The sequence below is a fragment of the Heptranchias perlo genome, chromosome 15 (assembly GCF_035084215.1).
Source record: "Heptranchias perlo isolate sHepPer1 chromosome 15, sHepPer1.hap1, whole genome shotgun sequence".
NCBI lineage: Eukaryota > Metazoa > Chordata > Chondrichthyes > Hexanchiformes > Hexanchidae > Heptranchias > Heptranchias perlo.
In genome coordinates, this window is record NC_090339.1 from 28,242,173 (window position 1) to 28,261,104 (window position 18,932).

At 43.1% G+C, this 18,932-nt stretch overlaps 1 protein-coding gene across 5 annotated transcripts in view; it reads left to right on the plus strand.

Annotated features, from left to right (window-relative positions):
- The window catches only part of klf8 (Kruppel like factor 8), a 194,958-nt gene that overhangs the window by 150,699 nt on the left and 25,327 nt on the right, over window positions 1-18,932 (plus strand). For 4 of the 5 annotated variants that reach the window (XM_067996978.1, XM_067996979.1, XM_067996981.1 and 1 more), the window contains one exon: window positions 15,992-18,428. In XM_067996978.1, coding sequence (XP_067853079.1) covers window positions 15,992-16,173 — 182 coding nt within the window. In that variant the 3' untranslated portion in view covers window positions 16,174-18,428. Of the gene's footprint in view, window positions 1-15,991; window positions 18,429-18,932 lie in introns of those variants that run through there. The other variant, XM_067996980.1, reaches the window with a different exon arrangement.

The following is an 18,932-nucleotide window of genomic DNA, read 5'->3' on the forward strand; positions in this document are numbered from 1 at the left end:
TTGATTATTAGCATCAGTGGCTAATTTGTTCTGTGGCAAAGTCCAGACTTTTGAAGTATCTGTCAACATAAATGTTAGGGTATCTAACATATCACATTGATGGTAACATAGCTAACAAGTGACATAGATGGTAGTATATCTAAAGGAATGTAGGTGGTGAGGTACCTATATGCCAGGTAGATGGTAGTATGTCTAATACGCCAGATGATGGGGTACTTAACATGCCAGATAGATGATGGGGTACTTAACATGCCAGATAGATGTTCGTGTGATTTTTATTAACCACTGTAAATTATTCTCTTGCCCTTTGAGTATATTCTATGCAAGTGTCTGGTAGTGAGAAGGTGGGCAGACTACCTACTGTCGTCTCTATGCGTGCCACTGAATTATCTGCCTTTAGAAAGCTTTGCTTTCTCCAGAGGTTCTGAGCTGAGCTTAGGAAAGCACTTGCTAGGTAAAGCCCTACTATTAGTTAAGTGCAAGGTGACACCTACGCTGTTTCTCAATAATTAAAATATCACCAGCTGCCTTCATGCTTTGGAAAGTTGCTCTAAATTGTGTCTGATAATGGTGGTAATGGTTAACTCTGAGTAAACTTTTATAATGAATTCATTAACCTCTCTGGTTTTGGGTTTCATATCAGTGTACCATTGGGGTCTTTCTGTATGGTTTATCTTCAGCCAGCTGGGAGATGATGTTACTACATGATGTCCCTCCTGAACTCCAGCATCCAAGTAGAGTAAAGGCAGCAGGCCTCCAAGTTCTTTGCAGATTTGTAGACTTGCCATGAATCTGTAACTTCAATTAAGTGCACATTGCTTAAACTTGTGACAGATGCAGGATGTGGACTCCTCAACTTACCCACCATCTCCACGACGTACATGGAAACATTGCCTGCACAAGATTGCTGCTCCTGTACCATTTTTCTTTTGAAGACCAGGCCACCGAGATCTGGTCCTTAAGCTCCTCAACCAATGGCAGTTATTTCTCCCGCCTCCTTGGAGGAACGGCTTGCAACCCCCTTCCCCCCACCTTTCCACTCCTAGGTCCTCATGCTCAGTAGTGCTCTGTGATTCACCCAGTGTTAAGTCCACTGACTCGCTAACTAACTCCTCCCTTGTGGGTGCATCTGGACTGGAGTTCAAGTTTGTTCGATGCCATGACTGAGTTGGTCAGGCCAGGGCAGGAGTTGTAGAGCTGGATGTGCCTAGCTGCTCTTCTGAATCCACAGATTCCCCTAGGAAGGTGAAGAAATGACGGTATGTTTAGCAGGGTAGACACCCACATAGCAGCTCAGTCATAGCCCATGTATACTGGACTATACCATCTCTCCTGCCTTTACCAATCACTTCTTGGCAGCTTGCCTCCTACTTCCAATCTCGTACTGCCTGTCTTGCGCTTCTGCCTTGTGTGAGGCATTGAGAGTATATTGAGTGATATGGTAGTAAAAAAAGGTGCATTAGTATTTCCAGGAGTGTCTTGTGAATATTTTAGTTTTCCATTCACCCAGTAGTTTACACTGAGGGCATGGTATGTGTGGAGGTGAGTCTTGCCGCTATCACTTACAGTATATGAATGTGCACTTGGGCCTTCACTTATCTAGGCCAACCGTATGTGGTCATTAAAGTCCTCTGGTACAGTGGCAGTATGTGGGGAGGTGGAGGTAGCACTTACTTCCTCAGCCACCTTCTTCCACAATACCTGCATGACTCTTTTATGGTGCTTCCTTCCCTCAGCCTCTAGCACTGTCCCTCCTTGCCCTTAATTCTGACAGCAGCACATTCATTAATGCATTGATGCAAACCCGGAACTTGGGGCTCTTCCTGCCAGTGCCTCTCCCTAGCCCTCACCCCCCACCTCCCGCCCCCTATCCGAGGCTGCTCCTCCTTCAGTTATTCTTCCATTTGTGGCTTCTGCTCTCGGGGAAAAAAAAGTGTGCCCTTTAAACAGCTGCAATGCCACATCATTCCCTCCTTCCCACCGGCAGCAAGCCTTTTAGGAATGTTGCGATCGCTGCAAACACACCCCACATCAGCAACAAGAGCTGCTGCTGGAGAACACAGAGTGTGTCTGATGGTGTCATGTGGTTGGGCAGAAGTCCTGCCCTGCCACTTTTCCAGCAGCTTCAGGGAAACCTGTCAGCTTGTCTCTGTGCTCAGAGCTGTTCCAATACAACTCTGCAGCCTGACTGAGGTAGGACGAGGTTATGGCTTAGGACAATGCTTTTTTTTATTCGTTCATGGGATGTGGGCGTCGCTGGCAAGGCCAGCATTTATTGCCCATCTCTAATTACCCTTGAGAAGGTGGTGGTGAGCTACTTTTTTTTGTCTAGTGCCCTGGCCAATATTTATCCCTCAACCAACATCACTAAAACAGATTATCTGGTCATTATCACATTGCTGTTTGTGCGACCTTGCTGTGTGCAAATTGGCTGTCGTGTTTCCTACATTACAACAGTGACTACACTTCAAAAGTACTTAATTGGCTATAAAGCGCTTTGGGATGTCCTGAGGCATATGAATGCAAGTCTTAATTCTTTTTTTTATTTTGACAATATAGCAGCATCATGCAATGCTCCCATCATTACCCTAGTCCAGAAAGGTCTGAAATCTGCACCTCTGATGATGTACTAGACCCAAATATTTGTGAATGCTCAGGACTGCTACTCACATGCCAGATAGAAAACGTGGTGACACACGCAAAGAAAAATGGGGAGAGAGCTGATCGTAGATCAAGGGTATTCATTCGAGGAACATTTTCCCAGCATTATAATTTACAAAAAAAACAGCATAATTAACGTTTGACAGTGTGCAGCCTTCAGATTAATATTGCATATGGGTTGATAACTTGCAATAACTAGTCCTAAGAGGAGTCAAGCAGCTGATATTATTGCTAAACAATTCAATAACTGTTGATTTATTTTTATATATAATATATATAAATGTGTATAATATATATAAAAGTTGCTTCACTTTCCTGTTCTGGCATCTGATGTCCACAAGAGGGTGCTGGAAGTCTGAAGAAGCTCAGTGATTCGACATACTGTGCAAGACCCCTGGGCCTCACACTAGTTCCAGATGTCAAAAAAAAAATCAATTGAAATGTTTTTCTCAAAATGGCTTTACCATGTTTCCTGATGTTCTTCCCTCAGTTTCTCCTCTTCTCCCCACCCCACCAAATCCATCCATGTGATGCTTCTCATTTTGTGACTTGCCCACTTCTCGTGTACTTTGTTGCAGAGTGGGAGTGGGTGTCTGGGGGTGGTTCGGCCCTCGGGAATGCAAGGACTGAACCACCTTGGACTCCAACCCCCCCGACCGTATGAAAGCATGATTTAGGATTTGCTTTTGAAGAAACCATTGTGGTTGCTTTAACAAGCTCAACTTCAACCAACTCAGGTGCAGGATTGGGAAGGGTTTTGTACCCCAGTAAGCAGATCCCAATGTGATGTGAATGTTCCACAGGCCCTCTGGATTTGAATCCATTGTTTGGCATTTTTTTTTAAGATTAGAAACAATATTAAAATGATTTCTCCTTCCTGTCTTGGTGGCAGTGATCTGTACTGAATAGTTCTGTGGACCCCAGGAACTCACCAGAAATGTCTTGTCTTTCACATGAACTCCAACATTGGGTGTCTGAAGATTGGTGAACTTGGAAGGAGAGGGGGAAACATTATTACTGCTAAGACAAAAAGCAAAATAGCGCAAATCTGAAATGAAAACAGAAAATGCTGGAAACATTTCTGGGAAGTTGGGGTTACCGTTTCAGGTCTCATGACCCTTGGGTTCTGATGAAGGATCATAAGACCTGAAAGGTTAACCCTACCGTCCTCACTATACAGATGCTGCCGAACCTGCTGAGTGTTTCCAGCACTTTCTATTTTTATTCCAGCTACTCCTGATCTTATATTCACCTGACACCCATAGATATGCGCAGCTTCCTAGCCCAGAAACACTGAAGCCAATTGTTGTACTGCTAATGCCACACTAATGAAATCAGCAAAGACTGGGGATTGACCCTGGGACCTTCCTGGCCTGTACGGCTCAGGTCCCACACCACACGGTGTATTGAACCAGCCTGGACTGCACTCCTTGTCTGCAGTACTGTATCTCATTGATTTTAAAAATGGGCTGCTCATCTGCACAATGCACATTAATGACAGGAAACAGCATGTGGGGAGGGTTCTGGAGAAGGAGGAGGTGCAGTGAAAAGGCTTGTAAATCCTAGGAGCAGGACAATTGAGACGTGAAGTCAGATTGGGGAAGCTAGAAGAGGTCATTGGACCAGATTAAAAGGTTCAGATGGGCAGCCTTGACTCATCCGGAGAGGTGTCTTTAATTCTGCACAAATTCAGAGGGACATAGGAGCAGGAGTAGGCCATTTAGCCCCTCGAGCCTGATCAGCCATTCAATGAGATCATGGCTGATCTGTGACCTAACTCCATATACCCACCTTTGCCCCATTTCCTTAATAGCTTTGGTTAACAAAAATCTATCAATCTCATGTTCAAAATTAACAACTGAGCGAGCAACAACTGCCATTCTTTGCACTAAGGATACCATCCAACGTGTTGTGTGGCACTACCACCGTGCTAAATGGGATAGATTCAGAAGAGATCTGGCAGCTCAAAACTGGGCATCCATGAGGTGCTTTGGGCCATCAGCAGCAGCAGAATTGAATTCCACCACAATCTGTAACCTCATGGCCTGGCATATTTCTCACTCTACCATTACCAACAAGCCAGGGGATCAACCATGGTTCAATGAGGAGTGTAGAAGAGCATGCCAGGAGCAGCACCAGGCGTACCGAAAAATGAGGTGCCAACCTGGTGAAGCTACAACTCAGGACTACATGCATGCTAAACAGCGGAAGCAACATGCTATAGACAGAGCTAAGCGATTCCACAACCAACGGATCAGATCAAAGCTATGCAGTCCTGCCACATCCAGTCGTGAATGGTGGTGGACAGTTAAACAACTAACGGGAGGAGGAGGCTCTGTAAACATCCCCATCTTCAATGATGGCGGAGTCCAGCACGTGAGTGCAAAAGACAAGGCTGAAGTGTTTGCAACCATCTTCAGCCAGAAATGCCGAGTGGATGATCCATCTCGGCCTCCTCCCGATATCCCCACCATCACAGAAGCCAGTCTTCAGCCAATTCGATTCACTCCATGTGATATCAAGAAACGGCTGAGTGCACTGGATACAGCAAAGGCTATGGGCCCTGACAACATACCGGCTGTAGTGCTGAAGGCTTGTGCTCCAGAACTAGCTGCGCCTCTAGCCAAACTGTTCCAGTTCAGTTACAACATTAGCATCTACCCGACAATGTGGAAAATTGCCCAGGTATGTCCTGTCCACAAAAAGCAGGACAAATCCAATCCGGCCAATTACCACCCCATGAGTCTACTCTCAATCATCAGCAAAGTGATGGAAGGTGTCGTCGACAGTGCTAGCAAGCGGCACTTACTCACCAATAACCTGCTCAACGATGCTCAGTTTGGGCTCCGCCAGGACCACTCGGCTCCAGACCTCATTACAGCCTTGGTCCAAACATGGACAAAAGAGCTGAATTCCAGAGGTGAGGTGAGAGTGACTGCCCTTGACATCAAGGCAGCATTTGACCGAGTGTGGCACTAAGGAGCCCTAGTAAAATTGAAGTCAATGGGAATCAGGGGGAAAACTCTCCAGTGGCTGGAGTCATACCTAGCATAAAGGAAGATGGTAGTGGTTGTTGGAGGCCAATCATCTCAGCCCCAGGACATTGCTGCAGGAGTTCCTCAGGGCAGTGTCCTAGGCCCAACCATCTTCAGCTGCTTCATCAATGACCTTCCCTCCATCATAAGGTCAGAAATGGGGATGTTCGCTAATGATTGCACAGTGTTCAGTTCCATTCGCAACCCCTCAGATAATGAAGCAGTCCGAGCCCGCATGCAGCAAGACCTGGACAACATCCAGGCTTGGGCTCATAAGTGGCAAGTAACATTCGCGTCAGACAAGTGCCAAGCAATGACCATCTCCAACAAGAGAGAGTCTAACCACCTCCCCTTGACATTCAACGGCATTACCATCGCCAAATCCCCCACCATCAACATCCTGAGGGTCACCATTGACCAGAAACTTAACTGGATCAGCCACATAAATACTGTGGCTACAAGAGCAGGTCAGAGGCTGGGTATTCTGCGGTGAGTGACTCACCTCCTGACTCCCCAAAGTCTTTCCACCATCTACAAGGCACAATTCAGGAATGTGATGGAATACTCTCCACTTGCCTGGATGAGTGCAGCTCCAACAACACTCAAGAAGCTCGACACCATCCAGGACAAAGCAGCCCACTTGATTGGCACCCCATCCACCACCCGAAACATTCACTCCCTTCACCACCGGATCACAGTTGCTGCAGTGTGTACCATCCGCAGGATGCACTGCAGCAACTCGCCACGGCTTCTTCAACAGCACCTCCCAAACCCGTGACCTCTACCACCTAGAAGGACAAGCGCAGCAGGCACATGGGAACAACACCACCTGCACGTTCCCCTCCAAGTCACACACCATCCCGACTTGGAAATATATCGCCGTTCCTTCATCGTCGCTGGGTCAAAATTCTGGAACTCCCTTCCTAACAGCAGTATGGGAGAACCTTCACCACACGGACTGCAGCGGTTCAAGAAGGCGGCTCACCACCACCTTCTCAAGGGCAATTAGGGATGGGCAATAAATGCCGGCCTCGCCAGGGACGCCCACATTCCGTGAACGAATAAAAAAAAAATTTACGGAAGAGAGTTCCAAACTTCTTCCACCCTTTGCGGGTAGAAGTGTTTCCTAACTTCACTCCTGAAAGTCCTAGCTCTAATTTTTAGGCTATGTCCCCTGGTCCTAGACTCCCCAACCAGCGGAAATAGTTTCTCTCTATCTACCCCATCAATTCCCCTTATTATCTTGAAAACTTCGATCAAATCACCACTTAATCTGGGAAATTCCAGGGAATACAACCCTAGTTAGTGTAATCTCTCATCGTAATTTAACCCTTGGAGTCCAGGTATCATTCTAGTAAATCTACGCTGCACTCCCTCCAAGGCCAATATATCCTTCCTACGGTGTGATGCCAAGAATTGAACACAGTACACCAGGTGTGGTTTAACCAGGGCTTTGTGCAGCTGTATCATAACTTCTACCCCTTTGTATTCTAGTCCTTCAGATAGGGTCAGCATTCCATTTGCCTTTTTGATTATTTTCTGTACCTGTCCATGACATTTTAATGATTTATGTACCTGGGCAACTATGTAGTTGCTTCTGTTACTTGCTGCAGTACGTTTCTTAGGAGGAATGACAGACAAGGTAGCCAATCTATCACACTAACCCACGTGCTGTTATTGCGCTACTTTTGCCAGATAGTATTGTCAAGTATTTTAGAATTAGCCACATCAAAATTAAAACATACATTCAACTTAGAAATGATGGATTAAGCTGAAAACTGTTAATATATATTTACTGTACATCTTAAGATTTTTCTCTATTTAATTATGATTTTAGGTATTTAAGGTAAACAAACAGTATCTCTTTCTAAAACCTATCCTAATTCATTTGGCCAACATTCCTCACTCAGCCAACATCAAAACCCGATCAACTGGTCATTCATTTTATTCCTGACCCTGCGTGCCTTTGACCCTGAGCTTGTTGAAGTTGCTGTGTGTAAAACATGTTAACAGTCACTGCACTTCAGAGTAATTTATTATATATGAAACACTTTACGATGTTTCTGAGAGACATGATAAGGTGCAATGTAACTGCAAATTCTTTTTCATTTAACACAGCAGTGCTGTTTCTATACTTTTTCAAGTTAAAGTTCCCTGCAATCAGCGAAATATTGAAAACTACAGAAGAAACACTTGGTAAAAGAGCAATTAGGAGCTGAGTGCCTTGTGTCAATGGGAAAAACTGACTGACGTAATGACCTTAGGCGGTGCTGAGTATTTAGTTTGAAACATAACATTCTGTTTGTTGTAATAATGAATTGATTCGAAACAAACATTAAACCACTTCTTTGAAATCTGGTCCCCTTTCTTGGCCCTCCACCAACGATTGGCTGGCACGTCAACAGCAGCCCCCACAAAAGCTGAATACCGAGAACCTTAAGCCTGCTCCAACCTGAATATGGTAACTGTCAGCCGCTCAACCAAAACCCACCAGGCATGGTGAGGGCAACAGAATACACTACCAGTACCGCTGCTAGAACCTGGAATCAGTCCCTAATCCACAGCCTCATTCACTCAGCAAAGCTCACTCATTACTACAATCCCCATGTATATTATATTGTGTGCACCCTATACCAAGAATGTGATGTAAGTTAATGTATTGTAACCGTAAGAACAATCGCAATTAAAAGAAATTAAAGCATTGGATGTTCTTGGTTAGAAAGCTTAGTGGAGGCAATTTTAACCGAATCTGCTTGTCGGGAATCTTGACAGGATTGGGTGCGACACTGGTTTTACACCCCCACCCTAAGTCAATGGACAGCAATATTGAGTGGGATGTAATTCCGGCGTTCTGCCCGATTGGGTGTGTTTCCCACCCGGCGAGTTAGATTAACATTATCCCCAGTGTCTCGCAGAATTCAGAAGTACTTGTTCACACTATGTCCACTTGAACAATGGGGGAAGAAAATAGCAGTGCAATTATAGGTTTTTGTCCCGCAAATGTGTGTTGTGCACTTAGAAACATTAGGGTGAGTAGCTGGTAGATCTTGATCTGTTACTGGTTGTGGAAGGAATTAACGGTGACACGGGTTAAGGGTATTGTATACGCAGGCTGCCTGATAGCTCAGATGGTAAAAGCAGTGTGTAATTGAGCTGTACAGGCCGGAGAGTTCTAGGTTCAATTTCCAATCTGCTGATCAACTGGGGACGAAGTACTGGTGCCATAATTGATCCCAGGACCACCAGGTTGATAAGAGTAAAATTAATAAAGGTTTGGCTCCTGCTCATTGCCTGCTATTCATTGACCCCTGCTGGATAGTGTAGGTATGAGGACAGATGAGATTTGGCTGTGAAGTCCCCATGGTCGAATAGTTTGCTGCAGCTCATTGTCTAGCTTCACACATAAAGAATGGCCACTTCTCAGGCAATACCTGTGGAACTGCAGTCAGAGTCTTCAGAAGGGGAAAAATTGGCCAAAAGAGTAAACAAGATGAATATTGTGCAGTGTTAAAATGTGTTAGCATAAGTTTGATTTTTTTTTCATACTATTGTGTCTTATGAAAAGTGTTATCAGTATTACATGGAACAGAATGATCAGACTAAATCTGATTTCAGTACTGTATCATGCTTTGCTGGCTGGCTCATTAACTTATGCTTAAGTGAAAGTTTCAATTCCATTTCACTGCAGAACTGTTACTATCTTAAATTGAAATTCCATGTTCATTTTATTGGATTCCGTTGCAGATTCATGCTGAGTACAAATACCAAATAATTCTTTGGTGCATTCGCCCATGAATTTTAGCATCACAGCAGAGTAATTGCTGCTAAAGGTGGTGCATAAACCCTGGAACAGTGGAAGTGAAAGCTGGGGTTTCACACCCAGACTGCAGTGTAAAGCTGGTTGAGTTGTAGGTGGAGTTTACATTTCCTGTTGTAAATGTACTGTAAAAGTGTTACTATATCAATGTTAAGCCAACTCACAATTTGGAGTAATGCAAATTAATAATCTTGTTTCAATAGTAAGTGTTTTTGGTACTTCAGTTACAAGAAATATCATGATCTCTAGAACATCGAAAGGGTTAAAACTGACATCAGCAAGTAAAGACTGCATTTGGAAAAGCCAGTGTAAACGGCCTTTCCATACCCCAAGACTTTGTGGAAAACAAACACACCCTTACACTCAGAAAATTGGTATCCTGCATCAGTCGGAGGTTGCCAGTAGAGCATTAGATTGATGCTGGCCGATGAGATCTGTGTAGTACTTACTGAACGTATTTCCTTTTTGCATCATATTGAGGCCTAAAGTGTGAAAAAAATACTTCATTCATTGTCAACAGAGAGCATATGATGTGGAGATGCCGGTGATGGACTGGGGTGGACAAATGTAAGGAATCTTACAACACCAGGTTATAGTCCAACAATTTTATTTTAAAATCACAAGCTTTCGGAGATTATCCCCTTCGTCAGGTGAGTAGTGAATGAGAGCTTCTCAAATTGCATATCTTATATTAGGCTGGGACACCATCACACCAATGAAAAGGTGTCGTTGGTGTTCAGACAGGTTAGCCACGGAAAACAGAAGGTCCCAGTATATTGAATACACAATGTGTCAAATTACACAGACAGAGAGAAAGAGACCCAAAAGGCAGAGAGAGAGAGAGAATATTAAAAACAGATAACTTTTTTTTCCCCCCTTGCCGGTGGAGTTACGTGTAGCATTACATGAACCCAAGATCCCGGTTGAGGCCGTCCTCATGGGTGCGGAGCTTGGCTATCAATTTCTGCTCGACGATTTTGCGTTGTCGTGTGTCTCGAAGGCCGCCTTGGAGAACACTTACCCGAAGATCGGTGGCTGAATGTCCTTGACTGCTAAAGTGTTCCCCGACTGGGAGGGACCCCTCCTGTCTGGCGACTGTTCGTTCTCCTGAAAGCTGGGTAATTTGCTGCGAACGATGGTCTGTTTGAGGTTGGGTGGCTGTTTGAAGGCGAGTAGTGGAGGCGTGGGGATGGCCTTAGCGAGTCCAGTACTTCCCCGGAGCGGAGAAACTACGCCATGTTCTCCGCAACCTTCAACATGTCATCGATGACGACGAACACCTCGCTATGGCCATCCCCACGCCTCCACTATTCGCCTTCAAACAGCCACCCAACCTCAAACAGACCATCGTTCGCAGCAAATTACCCAGCTTTCAGGAGAACAGCGTCCACGACACCACACAACCCTGCCACGGTAACCTCTGCAAGACATGCCAGATCATCGACACAGATACCACCATCACACGAGAGGACACCACCCACCAGGTACATGGTTCATACTCCTGTGACTCGGCCAACGTTGTCTACCTCATACGCTGCAGGAAAGGATGCCCCGGAGCATGGTACATTGGCGAGACCATGCAGACACAGCGACAACGGATGAACGGACACCGCGCAACAGTCGCCAGACAGGAGGGTTCCCTCCCAGTCGGGGAACACTTTAGCAGTCAAGGACATTCAGCCACCGATCTTCGGGTAAGTGTTCTTCAAGGCGGCCTTCGAGACACACGACAACGCAAAATCGTCGAGCAGAAATTGATAGCCAAGCTCCGCACCCATGAGGACGGCCTCAACCGGGATCTTGGGTTCATGTCACGCTACACGTAACCCCACCGGCAAGGGGGAAAAAAAAGTTATTTGTTTTTAATATATTCTCTCTCTCTCTGCCTTTTGGGTCTCTTTCTCTCTGTCTGTATAATTTGACACATTGTGTATTCAGTATACTGGGACCTTCTGTTTTCCGTGGCTAACCTATCTGAACACCAATGACACCTTTTGATTGGTGTGATGGTGTCCCAGCCTAATATAAGATATGCGATTTGAGAAGCTCTCATTCACTACTCACCTGACGAAGGAGACAATCTCCGAAAGCTTGTGATTTTAAAATAAAATTGTTGGACTATAACCTGGTGTTGTAAGATTCCTTACAACAGAGAGCATAGGGTAAATATCTTGTTGAACAGACTGCCCTGATGTTTATGGTCATACAGATTCTAATCACTATTGGTGTACTCTAGCCTGGGCACTGGTACAGAAGTTATCATTCCGGAGTCATTTGGGGTATTTATTTTGGGGTCACTGAGGATCAACGGACTAACTACTGATGCTACAGATTGGACTAGTTACTAATTAGATACTACAGTACTAAATCAAGATGGCATAAATCATCAGCTGAAGCTACAGAAATGCAATCTGGCATTTCTGGACTATGTGGAACCATTTGTGGTCAACTTGTAAAAGAGCCAGAATGACTGTGTCCCCGTAAGTAATTATGAGCAATTGGGCATCAAAATCCTTGGTGCTGGGAATATAATCCTAATATTGATGTGCTTTAAAATTTGGGGGAGAGTTCAGAATTAATGACCACACATTGTGATTTTAAAAAAATACTGCAAGCTAGACGAACTCATGTAAACAGACTGTGAATGGATAAACTTAGATTTATTCTGAATCCCTGATTAAGTGGGGCTTCACAGCTAAGCTTGATCCTGTTCTCACCTGATGTAACACTTCCAGCAGGAATCATACAGATAATCAAAAGCCAAAATCCTATGACTACTTTTTTTTATCCCTCTCGCCAACCCCCCACCAGCCTAAGGGCACTGCAGCTAACTGCAGCTAACTGCAGTGCCCTACTGGTACTCCGACTGAGATCTGCTAACTTAACACAGTCTGGAATTCAACCCTGGAACTTCTGGGCTACATGGCTCAGTACTACACTGCAGGTTACCTTCATCCACTCGGCTGTTGGGAAAACTTTGTTTGACTATTTCAGTCACATTATGCTGTAAAACCATTTTATCCAAGTAAAAATAATTTCTGGACATAAATCTATCATTAAGTGAATTCTAATCCGATAAAAGTGAAACTGGCAGATACTGAGAGATGTGTTGTAAACTGACTTTGGAGTTTGATTGAACTCCATGGAGTTTGATTGAACTCCATAATAGAGTACAAGTACCTTTTCATTAAAGCCAGTTATAAAATCTTTTGTTTGTGTTCTACCTAAGATGTTGCTAAGATACAAAAGAGGTTGTATCTGTTTGTGGTTGGCATAGGTAGTCGTCTCTCAGTTCAGATAGGCAGATCAAACAATGCTTACTTTATTAGATTCTTGAGGCAGTTCAGTTAAAATGGATGTGGATTAAACTAATAAAAGTGCAGAGAGTTGTGTTTAGACAGGGAGATCATAGAAACTTTTACTGAAAGGATTGGGACATTATAGGAATTTGTAAATGTGTTTATAAGGTTTCAAATTGTGCAGGCTTTGGAAATGGCACATCTGTTAGTCAACATACCTTTTTAGATTTTTACCTGCTTTCTTTTTAAAAAGACACGATTGCACATTGAAAAAAATAAATAGTAGATTGTTCTATGAAAGAGAGCGCTGGTCTTTGTCAAAAATAGTAACTTTCAGAAGTTTACCTGCAAAAAAGAAGTGTTGTGCCGAGTGCCTTGGATCATATGTTGCTATATGGAGGCGCATCTAGTACAGTACTCAGTCACCATCAGGGGTTCGCTACTGCTTCCCTATCCTGCAGCTTATTTACTGTGAGGTTCACTGGATGGCCAATGTGAGAGTTAAATCTTGTTTTCCACAAATGTATGTTAGAGCTATTTGAACCTATGGTAAGTGTAACTGCTAAACTTTGCAAGTGAATGTTCATTTGAAAACAAAACCTTAAGAAATCTCTCACTAAGCAGAATTTAGTGAAGTGGTTAATATGGTGGAACTCTTCAGGGTGTTTTCTTTGCAGTTCAGAGAACAGTGGATAAAGGTGACATTCCTTCTACTTGTATTTCGCTTATGCAAGGAGCCAATATGCAAAGGATCTCAGTTATGTGGAATAATTTGCATGTTTTCACAAAATGGCATTGTCGTGGCAGCTCAAGCTGATGAGGTTTGTAGACTATTAAGTCAGCTCCTACCTCCACAGTCTGCCCTAATTTGACATCATTCATTTTCTATGGAAGGGTGAACACATGATGAGGAATGTTAGATCACCTGCAGGAATTCTATTCATTGCCTTGCTGAGTGTTCACCACATTATTATTGTGAGTACCTGTCACTTCCTGACCGGCTGTGAGTAATGTTGCTGTGCACTGCACTCATCTCTCATTTAGTATAATAATTATACACTGTCTGTATCAACTAACAGACCTGGAACCTTAGGTTCTGTGTTCTTTCCTTTCAGTAATGAGTTTTTTCTCCAGCATTAAGTAGTTGAAAAGATTTCCATTTCCAATATTGAGAGGTACAATTAATCGTCACCCTATCTGCTAGGAGCAGGCATATAGTCGACTGCTACTGTCGGTTTAATTTTTTTAATCCGCTCCCAAATTAGATTGCAAAAAAACCATTAATGAATCCTGATAAGTAATACTGAACCTGAAGTGTTAAATGTTCAAGGGGTTAAAATGCCAGAACCATACTTTATTTTGTTGCCAAATTAATAGTCCTCTGTTAATGGACCATTTAACTGATGTGATTATGGGTTAAGTATCTGTCATAAATTAGTAGCACTCTCTCCTCTGAATTGGAAGATCGTGGGTTCAAGCCTCGCTGCAGGACTTGAGCCCATAATCTGGGCTGACACTTCAGTTCAGTATTGAGGTCTTTTGAATGAGATGTTAAACCGACACCCTGTCCACTTGATCAGGTGGCTGTAAACAATCCTATGGCACTTTTTGAAGAAAAGCAGGTGAGTCCTTCCAGTGTCCTGGCCAACATTTACCCCTCAACTAACATCATCAAAATAGATTAATTGGCCATTGCTATTTGTTCTGCGTTTGCCTACAAAATAACGGGGCCTACACCTCAATGATTGGCTGTAAAGCACTTTGCGACATCCTGAGAATGTGAAAGGTGTTATAAATGCAAGTTCTTTCTGTCTGTTCAACCCATCATATCATTCAGTGGACCAGAGGTTTTGAGATGTAAATTTGAACTGTTAATAAATGCGCATTTCTATCCCACCTCCTACCTTTGCCCCTGCGTTAACCTCCAATTTTCTCCCCTCCTCCTGAAGGTGCTGACTCATGCTGGGTTATGGCTCCATGGGAGCTGAGAGCTCTCAATTACCTCACCCACAATGATATTCTCATTGTGAGCCCAGGCATGAAGGTAACGCAAACAAGCTCGAGCCTATCCTTACCCAACACCAACATGTGCACTCTTTTTGGCGGGCGTCATTCTATTGCAGTCAGAAGCAGAAACTCTGGCTGTCTTTCTCCTCTAGTTTCCCCTGCTCCCATTCCTCAGCCCAGGGACACTGAAGTTAAGCTGGTCCCCCATCATTGCTTTACATACAGTCCAGAGCTTGAGCCTGACCTTCCTGGCCTCTGTAATACAACACCCACTGAGCCGTAAGAGGAGTTAATCACTGCACTTTTGGCAAGCTACTTCTAGGAAAACATCTAGCATTGGGATTTCATTTGCAGTATTTGTGTGGGGGATTGGGGGAGTGAAGAAGTTTGTCTGTAGTAAATTGTGATTAAAGAGGTACAATGACTTGCATGTAGGAGTGCAAATGCAGCCACAAAAGTGAAACTAAATTGAACATTAAATGAAGACAAACTTGCACTCGAGTGTATATTTTCTCTCTCTCTCTCTCTTTCTTTCTCTTCCCCCCCCCCCCCCTTTTCAACATAATACACTTTCAAAAAACTCAAAGCTACAATAGGTGTGTAATCAGAACAGTAATTTTGTTCTCTCTCATACATAGCTTTTTTAAAAAAAAATTGAAATATAAATTTGACCTGAATAAACTTTTTGAAATTTGTCCTTTTTGTTTTTCAAAATTACTTAAGAAAAGCTACTGAGCAGAAAGTACTCAAAGCTAAAGAAAAATATTCCATCAGTACACTGACTAGTACTGGTGCATCTTGGAAAATTAGATGTACTGCACATGCTCAGACTGCAAGTCCAGGAGGAGGCTGAGGCCTTTAAGTAAAAACTTTAATCATGGGAATCCAGTTGTGCAGACAGGAAATGCATCCAGTGGTAAGATTTTTAATAAGATATATAAACATATATTACAGTACAAAAGGGAATCATAGGCTGTTGCTTTAATGGTGTCATAATACATAATTGCTGTTTCATCCTTTTCTTTTTTGGTGAGTGGTGATTTAACTCCCATGTTGCACAGTTAGGATTGTCTCTCCTGTTCCTGAGGATCCAGGTAATGGTGTTGTGTAGTCTTAGAATGTTGCCTATTAAAGTTGTGTAAAAATTAACATTTTTTCCCCCGCTTTTCTAGGAGAGAAACCCTACAGATGCACCTGGGAAGGCTGTACATGGAAGTTTGCACGCTCCGACGAGCTGACGAGGCATTTCCGTAAGCACACAGGCATTAAGCCTTTCAAATGCTCGGACTGTGACCGGAGCTTTTCCCGCTCTGACCACCTTGCACTGCACCGCAGAAGACACTTGATGATGTGAAGGTACTTTTAGGCCAGCTTCACATCAGAGCTCTAGCTCCGCCTCCATCACATTGTTCAGCATTGCTGAATTCTGACAGCACCTGCTGTAAGATGGCACCTGTGGATGCCAATTCAGAGAGAGAGCCCACACGCCCTCAAAAGACTGTGAAACTGTTCAAACCAGCTTTCCTTTTGATGTTAAGTACTGACTGCATTTATGTAATTTAAGCTAGGCCTGTCATTTTTGTCATAAATTTTTCTTCTTGATTATGTTAACACAGGGCAGAAAAAAAGCAGGCAGTCTCTTACTCGCAACCTAAATCATGTTAAAATACATTTAAATCCTCATTGGCTGGTGAATGACTTAAGTTTAAGTAAAAGCAGCAATGAGGTTGGTATTAATTATTGGTAATGAGTCTTTCGAAGTACAGGATATTCACTCTAGGTTGTGTCATTGTATTTTCCATTTAATGTGAACAATTCATACAGTGGGAACTCCTGGCATTTTGACCGATTTTAATAATAGCCTGTTTTAATGTATGCTTTATCCACTCTGGTTTATAGCTAAGGTGCATAAACTTTGATGACACAAATATGGTTCGCTTTCCCATGTTTCAGCTCTGCACTCCCCATGGAATTGTTAAGCAGATGTACTTAACAAAAGAAAAGGGTCTTCCTGCCTCTCGTAGCAATGATCTTGAAGGATGAGAGGTTACGCTGCTGTGATATAAAGCAGGTTTATTTTTCATCCCGTCTCCCCTCCCTCCCGAAATAATAGATAAATCTGGCTATTAGTTTTGATCCACTGTAAACAGCCCCTCTCTTTTATTCAGGCTTGTTGGAGGTTGTTGCCGAACCAGCAATCTCTTTCCACTAACTGGAACCTGTTTTCACTGTGGCAACCCCAGTAACATTACAGCTCCTGCAGCAACAGAGACAACAGCTGGTTCTGGCGCCCACGCAGCCCTTTGCTGCCACGAATACTGACTGAGATGTTTTGGCAGCAAAGTCAGTGATGCACCAGTAGTCTTACTTGCTTACTGTGAATTTCTCTGCTTGTTACAACATGATACAGTACTGGAGTTGAATGGTATAAAAAGAGAGCATATATACATTGAACTCGGTCATTGAAAGCTAACTATGAATGTTTCTATATTAATAAATAGACACAAATTTCTAAGATATTACTAATCGCCACATTCATTTTCATTCAGTTTGATGAACTGTGAAGCAAGCTGTAAAGTAAAGTTTTAGAGCTCTCCTCGGGCACCTTGTGCTTCTGCTTTAATGCATATAAGAAGAGGCTGGTTAAGGCGTGGACTTGCAGCATTGAACGACTTGCTACCAGAATGTGTTAAAGCTGCAGCTGTCCAAGATTGCAAATGTATGGACCCATCTGCCTTGCCATGCTGTTTTTACTGCCCTGTGAGGTATTGGTTTGATTGTGTAATCTATTTATCTTGCGTGCTAGTTTGTAGATTTAAAAAAAAACTCAGCCAGACCAGCGAATCTCACTTTAATCAGAGTATATGGGAGTATTTTTCGAATGGTCTTCAAGCTTTTGTTGGTGTAAGAGTGATCTCTAGATTTCATTAATAAATGACTAATGCTGATCAAAAACCACCACGCACACATTTAATTTGACTTGCTGCTGTTTAGCCTGAATGTACTGATCCAGACCAGAGACTTAAATATGCTATTGCAGTTCTTCGAGGAATTTGTAATGACATTACATGAATAATGGGCGAGCAACAGTACCCCACAAGCAGAATAATGGTTTTGTACCATTTCAAAGGGGAAATCTCATTCTCGCTGCCTCTTTAAACACATTTTTCATTTTTATTCCTGTCATTTTTTAAATTTGAAATGGGAGTGCTGTTGACCTCATTGGGTGGAGGGAGGTTAGTGGCTGGAAAGAGTCATCGAGCCCAGAATTTGGAATTAATCTGCACAGAGGAAAACTGGAAGCATCCTACGGAAATGAGTACTGTTATTAAATCTCTGCTCGATTCCATTATTTTTCTCCGCCATTTTAACCAATTATGTTGCATTTTGATGTTTAAACAACAAAATATCATTGTAGATTTGAAAAAAGGAATCATTCTTTCTGACTTTGTTTAAATGGTGCTAACGGTGAGATTACCTCTTAATGTAAACAGCAAACTGAAGATGGAAATTGATCTCCATTCCTATTCACAGGGGCTGGATGTCCACTAATGAAAAGAACAGTTGTGTAAAGGTGTAATTCCTGTAATAAATGTTGCATCTTTCCAACTTTTGCATTCAATCCTTCACAGGTGTAGATAAAGTTTACAACAGATGCAGTGCTGTGCAGTGCTGTGTTCTAGAATACAGATCAGCACTTCCGCACCATATGATAGTCTGTGTAATGAGAAGCTGTAGTCTTGTATAATATCCCTTTATCAGAACGCTCTATTTCACTGCGACCTCTGGGACATACATTTGTTTGTGGTTTTCTCATTATTATAGAAACCACGGGGGTGAATAGGTCTTGGTTCGCAGCACGAAACAGACGTGTGCTCAGAGGGTTGGCTGGAGGAGCACGTTGGTTCTTGCCTGCCAACCATTTTAGGACGGAAATGTGGGAAAAAATTAGTTTGGATAAATTGTGGGAAAGCTGGAACTTCTTATGAACTGGATAAACTTAAGCTCCTGGAAATTTGATACCTCAAAGCTGTTTTTTTTTTAAAAAGTGGATTCAAACCCTTCCAAACTTTAAGGTTATAGAATCATAGAAAGTTACGGCACAGAAGGAGA